Genomic DNA, 16,451 nt, shown 5'->3' on the forward strand with positions numbered 1-16,451 from the left:
ATCTAACTTTATTAAACGACCACCATTCATCAGGGTAGCCTGTTCTCTAAGAGTAGAGCAGAGACTATGAGTAAAGTAGGGAATCCCATACATGCGCAGAAGCTTTAGGACCTTTAGCTGACGGGAAGAGGGGTCCAGAAAATACCTATCCGCAGCCACTCCGTAAACTAAATGGTTAGTAAACAAAATAGTTTGTCTTCTAGACCAGACCTAAGGTTTTAAGGACTAATTTAGGAACCTTTAGGGGTTAATACATTGGAGACCCTTAAGGTGAGCGAACTGAGCTGATTGGGCTTATGAGAAGCCTGCCTCTCCCAGATGGTTAGAAGATAGTCAGACTGACCTTTGACCTGCAGCTGGGTAGTATGGGTCAGATTCCCCTCCGAGTTGGACACATGACATTTATACATTCCTGATGTCTCTCTGGTGACGGGGGCCAAAGATAAGGTGCCATTGAGCACCTGTGAGAGAGGGAGGGAGAGAGAAAGAGATTGCAGATGCTTTGAATCATGACCAACAACTTCATCCAACAACAGCAAATAGAAGCTTTTCTACATACCACCATGTTTTCACCATTCTCAATTGGGGCCTCATCTTTATGCCAGATAACAGTTGGTCGAGGGTTACCATGGGCACCACAGCTGAGGGTCAGGGAGTCCCCTAGCAGGACTTCCACAAAGGTAGGCGGAGTCTTGATAAATACAGGTGGGGCTGTAGGGGGAAAGTTAGATGATCTTTAAACAAATGTAACACAATTATCTAGCTAGTTAATTAACTATTGTGTAACAATTAGTTAACTAATTGTAAACTATGAATTATGTTACTGCTATATCTGTAAGCTAGTAGTGGCCTCTGATCACCCAAACATGTTGAGTAACCAGGTACGTTTCATGGATGTAACACAATACTTGCCCTGATGACATCCTATTTGATGCATAAGGGAGGAAGAAAACAAGACAAGATGTACAAATGGAAAGAAAGAGAGGATGAGAGGTAGATAGTAAATTGGAGTAGCATGTGTTTTGATATGTGTGTGAATGGGAAAACAGAATAGGAAAAGGAGAGAAGGAGAGAGTGACAGTAGGAGGAGAGAAGGATGCAGGACAAGGGAAACACTTGAACACAAAACATTGTTTTCCCTTTAGCCTCCACTATCCTGGTGAGGTCACGTGCACTGTGTCTACGTCCCCTGTGGCGAGACGAGACGAGACGTGTCGTGAGCACTGTGTAAAACATTGAGCATTTTGCAACAACAACTTATACACGGAAAAAAAACTCCATATGAAGATAAACAGGAGAGGGACATGCTGAAGATGTTGAATATATTCTAAAGGGAAAACACTGATGGTTGTGAGCAGTTAGAGGATGACTTGTCCTGTAGGTCCAGTTCCTCTGACTGCCACAGAGACCCACTGAGCTGCACCTGTGATGGAGAGGAAGGTCCAGGTGCCGTTGCGGAACTCGTCTGTGGTGCAGTCCAGGAGCAGGATGCGACACTCAAACCAGCCCTCGTCCTCCAGGCTCAGCCCCTCCACCAGCAGCGAGGCCCCCCGGGTCAGAGACACACGGCCTGGGCACAGAGAGAGACAGAGAGCCCCCAGGGTCAGAACATACAACCAGACTAGCAGAGTCAGCACATGCAGGCAGTGAGCTTACCAAGCAGAGGACACAGGCATCCAGTGTCACAAAAGGCCACAGGCAAAGTCAAACCTCATGGGTTTTCAGGACATCAACTATACTGTCCCATAAAGTTTTCGGTGAGTTAGTATTAAATAATCAATTATACATTACTTAAATTCCCCAAAGGGTTTAGGACTTTTCGGTCTGCTTAATGGAATATATGGAATGACATAACTGGCAAACAGAGAATGTAATTTAAAGAGAAAACAGAGACCTTGGGATAGGGAAGTACAAACCCATGATTCAATTTTGACCAGCAGAGCAAGATTCTAGTTGAGAAAGATTTACCATATTTAGATTTCCTGTTGTTTACAATACGGAGAGTGATGAAGAGAATAGATAAAAAAGGGTAAAGGCAGTTTGGTACCAATACCAACACAAGAGAGAAGCTCTTATCAATGTCAAAATGTCACCAGATTCCACCGGAATCTGAAGATTTGTTTTGAAATGTATCACCTGTTTTTGTATATCATGGAGGAGCATATGGCAGAGAGGGAAACTGTGGAAAGCGGAAGACACTTTATGAAGTGCTCCCCCCCCCCACCTCCTTCCAAACACACGTCTCTCTATCTCACACTCCGCCCCTCTCTTTTTCTTTCTACTTCTCACAACTCCTTGTCGGGCTTTGAAACGTGATCTTTTGGTTGCCTGGTGACTGAAGCCTGGTTTTCAGGGTACTAAGTTACCCGTCTTTCCCCACCCCCTCCTTTTATTCAGTCTCTCAATGAACTATTTTTTCCCCAAATGCAGGGTTTTAAATGATAGGAGGATGTGTATTGTAAAGCAGTGGAAAACTCATGCTTTTAGCAGGCAACAGCCAAGCAGTTTTAAAATAAACAGAGCAGTCACAGAGAAACCTCATGCATCCCCTCAGAACAAAACAAACGTACCCAATGAGTTACTCATAAACGTAAGTTAATAATGTTTGGAGCTATAAATGAGCAGAGGAGGAAGCCCTTCTCTTTTAAACACAGGAAACATACATATTTTTCAAGGTGGAAAAAGTTAAACCAATTAACCCTCTGACAAGGAATAGGGAAAGGGGGATACCTAGCCAGTTGTACAACTGAATGCCTTCATATGATGAGGTCTGATAAATGCTTAGGCTTTATAAGCCTCTGTAGTAAGCAATTGTAGTAGATAACCAATGCAATTCTACAGCCTGCAGAATCTAGAATAAAGACTGTAGGTATCTTGTACACTAAATCCTATGATTGACAACACAATGTGTAAAAAGCCCCTATTTTCATGAAAAAAAGCCCCTAGTCTGTTCATTGAATAAGCATGAGAATAGAGATGGAGTTGCACCCTCATCATTGAATCTTTTCACGACACAATCTTGTACTTCAGCTCCTGAGGTCATTTCACCAGGGTGTTGAATGACAGAAAAGATTTATTGAATTTACTTCAACTTTGAAATTTTGACAAAAAAAGATCAGAGGAAAACAGCGACTATTCAGCTGTCCAGGATGTTTTCCCTTCAGACAGCAGTGGCCGGAGGTAGTCTTGTGATTAATTAAGCAAAATGCACCCACAGCCTTGAGGCTTCAGGGTGAAACACCACACTGTGTTTAAAAAGGGATTAGAATGAGTCACAATTAACCCCACATTCCAGAGAGGGGCTGTTGTTTTGGTTAATGGTAAGGTATGCCTGCAGAGATAATGATTGTCTGACCTGCTTCAACACAGACCCAATCATTACTGGGCGGCTCTCAGTTTGTGCTTACATAAAAAGGTACCTCTGATCCCAGGTCAGTGTTATTAGGAGAGCTGATAGGACACTCAAAGAAAGGAAATGTGTGCTGAAATGATAACAGGTGTATCAAAGACTTCAGGCATGGGCTGTTATCTCAAAGTGAGGGATCCTCCCTGAGCTGTCTATTTCCTATACAGACTTTTTCCCAAACAGCAATGGAATTAACTCCACACCCAGTGCACTGGAGAAAAACTCTTTCATGTGTATCACTTCATACACAATCTCACACCTAATCCCTTTGTGGCTAGAAATGCTGAGGAACATTTTAAATTCATTAAGATTACCAGCACCTCTAAGAACGATTAAGAATCAAACACAAACCAAGGAATTCCCAATGGCCAAATAAATCTAAATACTGACATGCAAGCATGAGGGTGCACCGCATATGAGTTGATTTTCAAAACCTTGAGTGTGCAGTTCCAACTGGCTCACCACTGGGGAATTTTTTGTTTGACTATGAAACACTTAACTTTCTTGCTCCCCTCCTGCCTGTCCATCACTACAAAGGGAAGGCAACTCCCCCACACCACCCCTCGTAATTCTCTCAGATTACCATAGTGATGAAACCAAGAATACCCAGGGCTGGGAGTTTGGATTTGAATTCAGTTGCTGTGGAAACGGGGAGCGACGGGGGTAAAACACTGGGAAGGGAGGGCCAATCACAGGGGGTGGGTTTGTGCCTGTGATTCAAAAAATTACACATGGAAGAAAACATGTTTGGATTTAAATAATGGGTAAATGGCTTGTGACCGATCCAGCAGTAGGAAATGGAGACAGTGGGTGCATTCGTAAATTCACTCTGGCTACCTACTCTGGCTACCTACTCACTCTCGTCTGAGTGTGCCAGAGCGCAGAATAACTGACAAATTTACGAACGCTCAACACCCATTGAATATGGCTGGTGTCAGTAAACGTCGGCAAAAAAAAGCGTAATTCAATTGTTGTCAGCAGCAGTTCTTGATAATGCTCTGGATAACATAAAAACAGCCTAACCAGCTCTGCTAGGGCAAGTAAAATGGTCAGAGTGAGGTGTTCTCTCATTTGTGTCTGGAAGTAGCTAGCAAGCTAGCCAACATTAGCCAGTTAGCTTGGGTACTTGACTGCAGTTGTGAGGCCAGAACGCTCGGATCAACCCTGCTCCTCGGCCAGAGCGTCCAGTGTGCGCTCCAGTGTGAATTTACGCCTAGCGGGCACTCTGAGTGCACTCTGGCACTCCAGATTGAAATTATGAACGCACCCAGTGTGAGAGATAAAAGAGAGACAGAGAGAGAAAAGCATGTTTTAATTTGAATCTGAGGTCAGACAATAGTGACAAATGCAGTTTTATTTTAATTATTTGTCTAGCCATGGATGGTCACAAATGGCAAAATTGCTTCCATTCATAAAAAACAAATTAGAATAAGATAAAAACTAAATATGTGCCCTGTAAATGATTGCTTTTGTTAAGATGGACAGATGAGTCACTACCACATGATTTAAAATAATGTTCAAAATTAAAGGTGTGGACAATTTCCAATCCATCCCAACTCGAAAGAAAAATATGGGGATCTGAATACTCATCAAAGATGACCAAGTATTGATGAAAATTGTTAAACGGCTCATTGCTGCATTCTACAAGGAATACAATGACAGATTATGGCGAGGTTATAGAAGGAATTTGGATCAATAATCCACCGACTACTACCAATGAGTGAGACCTCACTGACCTCAGTGAGCCTGCAACACTCCAGCAGACACATTCATTACTCCCACTTGGCCTGCATTAGCACAATATCCTGATGCCCTCCTATACACTAGTCTCTATGGAGCACAGAGACAGCGAAACACTAGCTGCTCCTTTTTCCTGTCTATTCTCCTCACTGTTTTTCCACCCCCAGATATCACATGACGACTTCAGTCTACCTTACAACGAGCTGCTATTCTGACAGGTCTGGCTGGGGTGCAGTGAAGGGTGCATAATGGAAACTCTAATGCACCCGTTCAGTTCAGCGTTCCCCTCTAAGACGCACCAACCTCTTCACATTAGCCAGAGTCAAGTTCTCCCCCAGTGGGTGGCAGGTTAAAAATCACTCAGCTCTTTCTGAGCTGCACCGCTCACTGCACTGCCAGAGAACTGGCTTGCCTGTACTCGTGACAACAGTTTTTATGTAACCATGGCCTGGGGTTTTAATATACAATATACTGTAATGTACTACATGGTGTTTAAAATCACTCTGTGCTCCCATGCTTACTTTAGTCAAACTGGTGTTAAAATCATATTAATTTTACCCAAAATAATTCCATTCAAGCTGGTTGTCACACATATGGAAGTCAACACTTCCGATGCAGTGATTGTGTGGCAAATGCTGTTCATTGTGGTCCATGCAGCCTCTCAGCGTTAAATCTCTGGGATAATGTTCTATTGTTCGGAGGAAATGGAATGGACATGTGATTGTTGCAGTGGTGGTTCCCACTGCTGCGTAATTACATGTTGTAATGCACGGGGATATACAGAATTTCATATGCTACAATTAATAGCGGCACCTATGGAGGAAGACAGATCATTCTGTTTACAGAGGCCTCAGTTTTGTTTTTCTTTGTCTGTTCCGTATGGGTTTAAGGGAGACAGGCAGAGGTGCATTGTGGGATGTGTTTTGATTTGAATACAATCATAAGTCTGGGGCCAGCCCCTGACAGCCCACCCCTCCCTTACCCCCAAATTTCCCTCTTCAACCCTCCTCTCCCCTAATCAGTTTAACCCTCTTATGAATAGCTCTTTGTCAAGCAATAGATTACAGTTAACTCAGTCCCTCTCTCTCGGTCCGGCTGTTTTAACCCTTGCACCAGCAAGCACGTTCTGCTCACATGGTCAAGCCACTGCAGCAGTGAGTGACACATCCAAACCTCAGCCCCAGCCAACTTGGCCAACTACAGAATGGCCCTCCATGCCTGAATCAGAAAACAAACAATTTAGAAGCAACAAGTCAACCATGGTCTACTGCATTCAAATCTGTGACAAAGTATGGAAGTGTCAATGTACCAATACCTGTTTTTAATGACACTGTATTTGAAACATACTAACATACTGTATGACTTAGAAATGATCATGTGCAGGTGTTCATGCATGTGCGAGTTTTTTTATGAGCCCTTTTTATTTCCGTACATGATGTACAGTACTGGTAAATAATTGACAGAGGCTGCATTTGTTCTGCTCATTCGTTTTAAATGAAATCAAGCTTTATTTATACAGCACATTTCAGACATGGAATTTGTATAAAGGCAATTCTAACATTTTAAATACATTACAATACATTCATTACAGAATTCACAAGACACTAAGTGTGTGCCCTCAGGCCCATACTCCACTACCACATATCTACAACACAAAATCAAGGTGTATGTGTGTGTATTGTGCGTATGTTATCATGTGTGTGTATGCATGCCTCTATGCCTATGTTTGTGTTGCTTCACAGTCACTGCTGTTCCATAAGGCGTATTTTTATCTGTTTTTAAAATCTGATTCTACTGCTTGCATCAGTTACCTGATGTGGAATAGAGTTCCATGTAGTCATGGCTCTATGTAGTACTGTGCGCCTCCCATAGTCTGTTCTGGACTTGGGGACTGTGAACAGACTTCTGGTGGTATATCCTGTGGGGTATGCATGGGTGTCTGAGCTGTATGCTAGTCATTTAAACAGACAACTTGGTGCGTTCAACATGTCAATACCTCTCACAAATACAAGTAGTGATGAAGTCAATCTCACCTCTAGAGATTGACATGCATATTATTAATGTTTGCTCTCTGTGCACATCCAAGGGCCAGCTGTGCTGCCCTGTTCTGAGCCAATTGCAATTTTCGTAAGTCCCTCTTTGTGGCACCTGACCACACGTCTGAACAGTAGTCCAGGTGCGACAAAACTAGAGCCTGTAGGACTTGCCTTGTTGATAGTGCTGTTAAGAAGGTAGAGTAGTGCTTTAATATGGACAGATTTCTCCCTATCTTAGCTACTGTTGTATCAATATGTTTTGACCATGGCAGTTTACAATCCAGGGTTACTCCAAGCAGTTTAGTCACCTCAACTTGCTCAATTTCCACATTATTTCTTACAATATTTAGTTGAGTGAATGATCTGTCCCAAATACAATGCTTTTAGTTTTTGAAATATTTAGGACTAACTTATTGAAACCAACTGCAGCTCTTTGTTAAGTGTTTCAGTAATTTCAGTTGCTGTAGTAGCTTAAGTGTATGGTGTTGAGTCATCCGCATACAAAGACACACTGGCTTTACTCAAAGTCAGTGGCATGTCAATAGTAAATATTTAAAAAAGTAAGGGGCCTAGACAGCTGCCCTGAGGAATTCCTGGTTCTACCTGGATTATGTTGGCTTCCATTAAAAAGAGGCTTCCATTAAAGAACACCCTCTGTGTTCTGTTAGACAGGTAACTCTTTATCCACAATATAGCAGGGGGTGTAAAGCCATACGTTTTTCCAGCAGCAGACTATGATCGATAATGTCAAAAGCCGCACTGAAGTCTAACAAAACAGCCCCCACAATCTTTTATCATCAATTTCTCTCAGGCCAATCATCAGTAATTTCTGTAAGTGCTGTGCTTGTTTAATATATAATATGGGGCGGCAGGGTAGCCTAGTGGTTAGAGCGTTGGACTAGTAACCGGAAGGTTGCGAGTTCAACCCCCCGAGCTGACAAGGTACAAATCTGTCGTTCTGCCCCTGAACAGGCAGTTAACCCAGGCCGTCATTGAAAATAAGAATTTGTTCTTAACTGACTTGCCTGGTTAAATAAAGGAAAAAAAAAATATCCTTCTCTATAAGAATGCTGAAAGTCTGTATTGCATGCTGTATGTATCATCTGTATGTATCTGTATCTGTATGTATCTGGTCAAAACCATTTTTTTCAAAACTTTACTAAGGGTTTGTAACAGGCTGATTGGTCGGCTATTTGAGCCAGTAAAGGGGGCTTTACTATTCTTAGGTAGCGGAATTACTTTTGCTTCCCTCCAGGCCTGAGGACACACACTTTCTAGTAGGCTTAAATTGAAGATATGGCAAATAGAGGGGCAATATCATCTGCTATTATCATCCAAGTTGTCAGACCCTGGTGGCTTGTCATTGTTGATTGACAACAATCATTTTTTCACCTCTTTTTCACACACTCACTTTATGGAATTCAAAATGACAATTCTTGTCCTTCATAATTTGGTCTGATATACTTGGATGTGTAGTGTCAGCGTTTGTTGCTGAAATGTCATGCCTAAATTTGCTAATCTTGCCAATGAAAAAAAAACATTAAAGTAGATGGAAATATCAGTCGGTTTTGTAATGAATGAGCCATCTGATTCAATGAATGATGGAGTTGAGTTTGCCTTTTTCCCCAAATTTATTTGAAGGCGCTCCAAAGCTTTTTACTATCATTCTTTATGTAATTTATCTTTGTTTCATAGTGTAGTTTCTTCTTCTTTTAATTCAGTTTAGTCACATGATTTCTCAATATGCAGTAAATTTTCCAATCGGTTGTGTAGCCTGACTTATTTGCCATTTCTTTTGCCTCATCCCTCTCAACCATACAATTTTCCAATTCCTCATAAATCCATGGGGATTTAACAGTTTTTACAGTCATTTTCTTTATGGGTGGATGCTTATTAGTAACCGGGGAAAACAATTTCATAAATGTGTCAATTGCAACGTCTGTTTGCTCCTCATTAAACACCACAGACCAACAAATATTATTTACATCAACAGCATAAGCATCACTACAAAACTTATTGTATGACCTCTTATACACTGTATTAGGCCCAGCCTTTGGCTACTATATTGTGATCACTACATCCGATGGATCTGGATAATGCTTTCAAGCACATTTCTGCAGCATTAGTAAAGATGTGATCAATTCATGTTGATTATTTCATCCCTGTGCTGTTTGTAACTACCCTGGTAGGTTGGCTGATAACCTGAACCAGGTTGCTGGCACTGGTTACAGTTTTAAACTTTTTGAAGCTTTTTCTTGAGTGGGCAGCTTGATGAAAGCCAGTCAATATTTAAATCACCCAGAAAATATACCTTTCTGTCAATATCACATACATTATCAAGCATTTGACACATGTTATCCAGATACTGACTGTTAGCACTTGGTGGTCTATAGCAGCTTCCCACAATAATGGGCTTTAGGTGAGGCAGGTGAACCTGTAGCCATATTACTTCAACAGTATTTAACATGAGATCTTCTCTAATCTTTACAGGAATGTGGCTCTGAATATAAACAGCAACACCTCCACCACTGGCATTTCTGTATTTTCTGTAAATAGTCTAAACTTGTATTACTACCACTGTATCATCAAAGGTATTGTCTAAGTTAGAGGTCGACTGATTATGATTTTTCAACGCCTATACCGGTATCGATTATTGGAGGACCAAAAAAAGCCGATACCGATTAATCGGACAATTATTTTTTATTTTTTTGTAATAATGACAATTACAACAATACTGAATTAACACTTATTTTAACTTAATATAATACATCAATAAAATCAATTTAACCTCAAATAAATAATGAAACATGTTAAATTTGGTTTAAATAATGCAAAAACAAAGTGTTGGAGAAGAAAGTAAAAGTGCAATATGTGCCATGTAAAAAAGCTAACGTTTAAGTTCCTTGCTCAGAACATGAGAACATACAGTATGAAAGCTGGTGGCTCCATATTGAGTCTTCAATATTCCCAGGTAAGACGTTTTAGGTTGTAGTTATTATAGGAATTATAGGACTATTTCTCTCTATACCATTTGTATTTCATATACCTTTGACTATTGAATGTTCTTATAGGCACTTTAGTATTGCCAGTGTAACAGTATAGCTTCCGTCCCTCTCCTCGCTCCCTACCTAGGCTCGAACCAGGAACACATCGACAACAGCCACCCTCGAAGCATCGTTACCCATCACTCCACAAAAGCTGCGGCCCTTGCAGAGCAAGGGGAACAACTACTTCAAGGTCTCAGAGCGAGTGAAGTCACCGATTAAAATGCTATTAGCGCGCACCTTGCTAACTAGCTAGCCATTTCACATCGGTTACACCAGCCTAATCTTGGGAGTTGATAGGCTTGAAGTCATAAACAGCTCAATGCTTGAAGCACAGCGAAGAGCTGCTGGCAAACGCATGAAAGTGCTGTTAGAATGAATGCTTACGAGCCTGCTGCTGCCTACCATTGCTCAGTCAGACTCCTCTATCAAATATCAAATCATAGACTTAATTATGACATAATACACGGAAATACGAGCCTATCGTCATTAATATGGTCGAATCCGGAAACTATAATTTTCGACAAAACGTTTATTGTTTCAGTGAAATACAGAACCGTTCCGTATTTTATCTCACGGATGGCATCCCTAAGTCTAAATATTGCTGTTACATTGTACAACCTTCAATGATATGTCATAATTATGTACAATTCTGGCAAATTAATTATGGTCTTTGTTAGGAATGAATTTCCTGCCGTACATACCTACACGTATGCTACGGTCACAAGACGCAGGCCTCCTAATTGTCCCTAAAATTTCTAAGCAAACAGCTGGAGACAGGGCTTTCTCCTATAGAGCTCCATTTTTATGGAATGGTCTGCCTACCCATGTGAGAGACGTAGACTCGGTCTCAACCTTTAAGTCTTTACTGAAGACTCATCTCTTCAGTGGGTAATATGATTGAGTGTAGTCTGGCCCAGGAGTGTGAAGGTGAACGGAAAGGCTCTGGAGCAACGAACCACCCTTGCTGTCTCTGCCTGGTCGGTTCCCCTCTCTCCACTGGGATTGTTTGCCTCTAACCCTATTACAGGGGCTGAGTCACTGGCTTACTGATGCTCTTTCATGCCGTCCCTAGGAGGGGTGCGTCACTTGAGTGGGTTGAGTCACTGACGTGATCTTCCTGTCTGGGTAGGCGCCCCCCCCCTTGGGTTGTGCCGTCGCGGAGATCTTTGTGGGGTATACCCGGCCTTGTCTCAGGATGGTAAGTTGGTGGTTGAAGATATCGCTCTAGTGGTGTGGGGGCTGTGCTTTGGCAAAGTGGGTGGTGTTATATCCTTCCTGTTTGGCCCTGTCCGGGTGTATCATCGGACGAGGCCACAGTGTCTCCTGACCCCTCCTGTCTCATCCTCCAGTATTTATGCTGCAGTAGTTTATGTGTCGGGGGGCTAGGGTCAGTTTGTTATATCTGGAGTACTTCTCCTGTCTTATCCAGTGTCCTGTGTGGATTTAAGTATGCTCTCTCTAATTCTCTCTTTCTCTATTTTTTTCTCTCTCTCGGAGGACCTGAGCCCTAGGACCATGCCTCAGGACTACCTGGCATGAGGACTCCTTGCTGTCCCCAGTCCACCTGGCCGTGCTGCTGCTCCAGTTTCAACTGTTCTGCCTGCAGCTATGGAATCCTGACCTGTTCACCGGATGTGCTACCTGTCCCAGACCTGCTGTTTTCAATTCTCTAGAGACAGCAGGAGCGGTAGAGATACTCCTAATGTTCGGCTATGAAAAGCCAACTGACATTTACTCTTGAGGTGCTGACTTGCTGCACCCTCGACAACTACTGTGATTATTATTATGTGACCATGCTGGTCATTTATGAACATTTAAACATCTTGGCCATGTTCTGTTATAATCTCCACCCGGCACAGCCAGAACAGGACTGGCCACCCCTCATAGCCTGGTTCCTCTCTAGATTTCTTCCTAGGTTTGGACCTTTCTAGGGAGTTTTTCCTAGCCACCCTGCTTCTACACCTGCATTGCTTGCTGTTTGGGGTTTTAGGCTGGGTTTCTGTACAGCACTTTGAGATATCAGCTGATGTAAGAAGGGCTATATAAATATATTTGATTTGATTTGACTTCACACAGTTCACAATGAGCCAGGCGGCCCAAACTGCTGCATATACCCTGACTGCTTGCACGGAACACAAGAGAAGTGACACAATTTCCCTAGTTATAGGAAAATCATGTTAGCAGGCAATATTAACTAAATATGCAGGTTTAAAAATATATACCTGTGTATTGATTTTAAAGAAAGGCATTGATGTTTATGGTTAGGTACACACTCATCTGCAAAATCTTTAAAAAGGGGTAAGCCACGCTTCAGGGACAATAGGTAAATACCTTCACCCAAACCTTCAGGAACTCTGCTGCGGGGGAGAAAAACACCATCAAAAGCGCATCACCACCAATGGTTCACTCTCCCCCGCCGAAACCAAAGCCGGGGCTTCAGGCTGCCCCGGAATGATGTAATCCGATTCACACTCTGAAAACCCGCCAATCAGGGATAGTATATCGTCCTCGGAATCCAAACTCTGAACACAGGTAAAGAAACCGGAATGAGCCAAACTCAGCTGAGATGACACCCCTATCAACTCCAGCCATCAATCTTCCTCACAAAGTCAGCCCGGCCAGAGAGACAATGGTCACACAAAATATTCCAAACCAATGCCTCCTGAGTTTGTTTCCACCTCTGGCAAACAGGACAGCACTCATGAGTATCATTCATTTTCATTGTGAAACCACATGCCATAAGCCACGGTCAGTGGTTCAAACTCAGCTGGTTAGCCTTTTTAACTTACTCTTGCCACTGACCATCTTACTCAAGCAAGGAAGCATTAGCTACATAAGCAAAGCAAAGTAGTTTGCTTTTAGCAAATCCAAAAAACCAATGCTAAGACCCAAAACTCACAACATCTACAGTGACGAGTACTCTCTCTCCACTAACAGACACGTATTGTAACTCGGAGCCAAATCTCGTAGCCTTTGTGTGCTTAAAACGTTTGTAAATTACGTGACATGTTCTTCCTTCGGGAGAGCTGAAGTGCGAAGAATTGAGGAAATGGATGCGAGCCCAGTTATTATAGCCAGGAAGGTGGGGCTTCTGAGGGAGGGCTCAGCATCCATTGAGCTCCAGCCGTCTTCATTCCCCTTGTACCGCTCGAGGATAGCGTAGATCATAACACTGATGTCCGGGAGGGCACTCGCCTGGGCTACGGCGGTGTGGGAACAACAGTCCACCGTCTGCCTCAGTCTGGAGGAGTTTGTGGCGGAGGTACGGAAGGTGGTCGAGTCTCCATTGTCCGGGAGAGAGGCTGCTCGTAAACTGCTCCAGCTACGTCAAGACGTCCATAGTGTGGCAGACTACGCGGTGGATTTTCACACGTTGGCAGCTGAGAGTGCCTGGAAACCAAAAGCATTATTCGACATGTTCGACACAGATTATCGGAGGTGATCAAAGATAAGCTCACAGCCCGAGAACTGCCCATGGATCTCAACTCCCTCATAGTCTTGACCATCCGGATCGATGGGCGGCTACGAGAATGTAGAAGGGAGAGGGAATCTGTCCCCTGTTGCCCTCGCTTGCCCTCGATTCCCATGTTGCCTCCGAGGAATCCCGGAAACCCCTGAAGGCATTTCCGAGAGAATCTGATGTCACCCGAGTGCTCACGGGAATTGCAGAGGGCGGACGCCTCCTCCAGAGCCCAAGCTACTGGGAAGGGCTTCGATTATCTCCGGATGAACGTAAACGCAGACTGAACACCAGGAGCTATCTGTATTGCGGGACAACAGGACATTATCTTTCCATCTGTCCATTAAAACGTCCAGGCTCATCAGTAGGTATGAGTATTCTGTTGAGCCGGACGAGGAACCCATTACTCGCACCCGTATCAATGCCACCCTTTTATGGGGTGACCAGGCCAAATCACTCTGGGTGCTCATTGACTCTGGGGCAAATGAGAGCTTTATCAATGCTCCCTTGGTGTCGGAGCTTGGTATCTCCACTCAGCCCATCTCCATTCCCATGGACGTCAGAGTGCTGGATGGGCAAACTATTGGCAGAGTCACCCGCAATACCTGCCATTGACCTTCTCCCAGACACTACACCCCCTCGGGGGTTGGCTTTGTCGGGTCTGGAGACCAAGGCTATAGAGGAGTACATTGAGAACTCACTCATTGCAGGGAGTATTTGCCCATCTGCCTCCCCCGCTGGCGTAGGGTTCTTCTTTGTGGAGAAGGACAAAACCCTGCACCCATGTATCAACTACAGGGGTTAATGGGTAAAGAATACCCTCTACCACTCACCTCCTTGGCTTTCGAACCTCTTAAGGTAGCGACCATCTTCTCTAAGTTGGACCTTCAGAACGCCTACCATATGGTTCGGATACAGGAGGGAGATAAGTGGAAAACAGCCTTTAACACAGCTAGCGGGCACTATGAGTACTTAGTTATGCCATTCGGGCTGACCAACGCTCCCGCTGTGTTCCAGGCCCTAGTCAACAATGTGCTCCGGGACATGCTGAACCGGTTCGTGTTTGTCTACCTCAACGATATCATGGTCTTTTCCCGGTCAGCTCAAGAACACGTCCTCCACGACAGACAAGTCCTTCCGCGTCTCCTGGAGAACCAGCTTTTAGTTAAAACAGAGAAGTGTGAGTTCCATCGCTCCACCATCTCCTTCATTGGATACGTCATTGCTGCAGGACATATACAGATGGATCCAGACAAGGTGAGAATGGTGGTGGATTGGCCTCAACCCACATCCAGAGTGCAACTGCAACGTTTCCTGGGCTTTGCTAACTTCTACCGCCGCTTCATCCAGGATTACAGCATCGTGGCTTCCCCCTCTCAGCACTCACCACCCCCAAGGTTCCCTTCACGTGGTCTCCAACAGCTGACCAGGCGTTCTCGTACCTCAAACATCGATTCACTACAGCCCCCATCTTAGTCCATCCGGACCCATCCCGTCAGTTTGTGGTGGAGGTCGACACCTCGGATGTCAGAGTTGGGGCCGTCCAGTCCCAGCGTTCTGCCCAGGATCAAAAGCTGCACACCTGCGCTTCCCTCTTTCATCGTCTTACCCCTGCTGAGAGAATCTATGATGTGGGAAATTGAAAACTCCTTGCTGTCAAGATGGCGTTGGAGGAGTGGAGGCAGTGGTTGGAAGGGGCAGAACACCCATTCTTAGTGTGGGTGGACCATAAGAACCTGGAATATCTCCGCACCACCAAGCACCTCAACTCTAGGCAGGCTCGTTGGGCCCTGTTATTCACCCGGAGGGGTTCCGGCTAACCAGATGTTTGTCCCGGACTCTGGCCGTTCCCCGGTCCTGGAATGGGCACATTCCTCTCGACTGACCTGCCATCCAGGCTCCAGTCAGACCCTGGCTTTTGTTCGACAACGCTTTTGGTGGCCTTTCATGGTGCCGGATGTCTCCGCATTCGCTACCGCCCGCACGGTGTGTGCACAAAATAAGACTCTGCAGCAAGATATGGCTGGCCTATTTCAACCACTCCCTGTTCCTCACCGCCCCTGATCCCATATATTGGGCTCCCCCCATCAGACGGCAACACTACTATCATGACGGTGGTGGATAGGTTTTCTAAAGCCGTCCATATTATTCCCCTTCCCAAGTTACCCTCAGCAAAGGACACGGCTCAGCTCAGGGTGCAGCACATCTTCTGGATCCATGGACCTCCGGGCGACATGGTTTCCGATCAGGGTCCCCAGTTCTCGTCCCGGTTCTGGAAGGCGTTTGCACCCTCATTGGGTCGTCGGCCAGCCTGTCCTCTGGTTTCAACCCCCAATCTAACAAGCCAATCAGGACCTGGAGACGGCCCTTCGTTGCCTCGTCTCCACCAACCCCACCACCTGGAGCCAGCAACTTGTGTGGGTTGAATACGCCCGCAACACCCTTCCCTGCTTGGCCACTGGTCTCTCGCCCTTTGAGTGTTCCTTGGGATTTCAGCCCCCGCTCTTTCCCGAACAAGAGGAATTCAGCATACCCTCTGCCCAGATGTTCATCCGCCGCTGTCGCCGTACCGGGCTGCTCTTTTGAAGACCACATCCAGGTATCGCAACAAGCGGATCGCCACCGGACCCCTGCTCCCCGCTAGCGGCTTGGGCAGAGAGTATGGCTCTCCACTCGGGACCTGCCCCTCCGAGTGGAGTCCCGTAAACTTTCCCCCCATCTCATCGACGGCCATCCGTCTTACACGGTGAGGCGCCTCCTGA

At 44.8% G+C, this 16,451-nt stretch overlaps 1 protein-coding gene across 7 annotated transcripts in view; it reads right to left on the reverse strand.

Annotated features, from left to right (window-relative positions):
• Positions 1-16,451, reverse strand: part of igsf9b (immunoglobulin superfamily, member 9b) — a 51,235-nt gene that overhangs the window by 19,074 nt on the left and 15,710 nt on the right. For all 7 annotated transcript variants that reach the window (XR_002473783.2, XM_036979736.1, XM_021605897.2 and 4 more), the window contains exons 4-6: positions 1,424-1,570; positions 560-711; positions 344-461 (exon numbers count right to left, since the gene is read on the reverse strand). Coding sequence is in view for 6 of the 7 variants with exons in the window: in XM_036979736.1 (XP_036835631.1) it covers positions 344-461; positions 560-711; positions 1,424-1,570 (417 nt within the window). In the remaining variant the exon portion in view is untranslated. The remainder of the gene's footprint in view (positions 1-343; positions 462-559; positions 712-1,423; positions 1,571-16,451) is intronic.

This window comes from Oncorhynchus mykiss, chromosome 6 (genome assembly GCF_013265735.2).
Source record: "Oncorhynchus mykiss isolate Arlee chromosome 6, USDA_OmykA_1.1, whole genome shotgun sequence".
Taxonomy (NCBI): domain Eukaryota; kingdom Metazoa; phylum Chordata; class Actinopteri; order Salmoniformes; family Salmonidae; genus Oncorhynchus; species Oncorhynchus mykiss.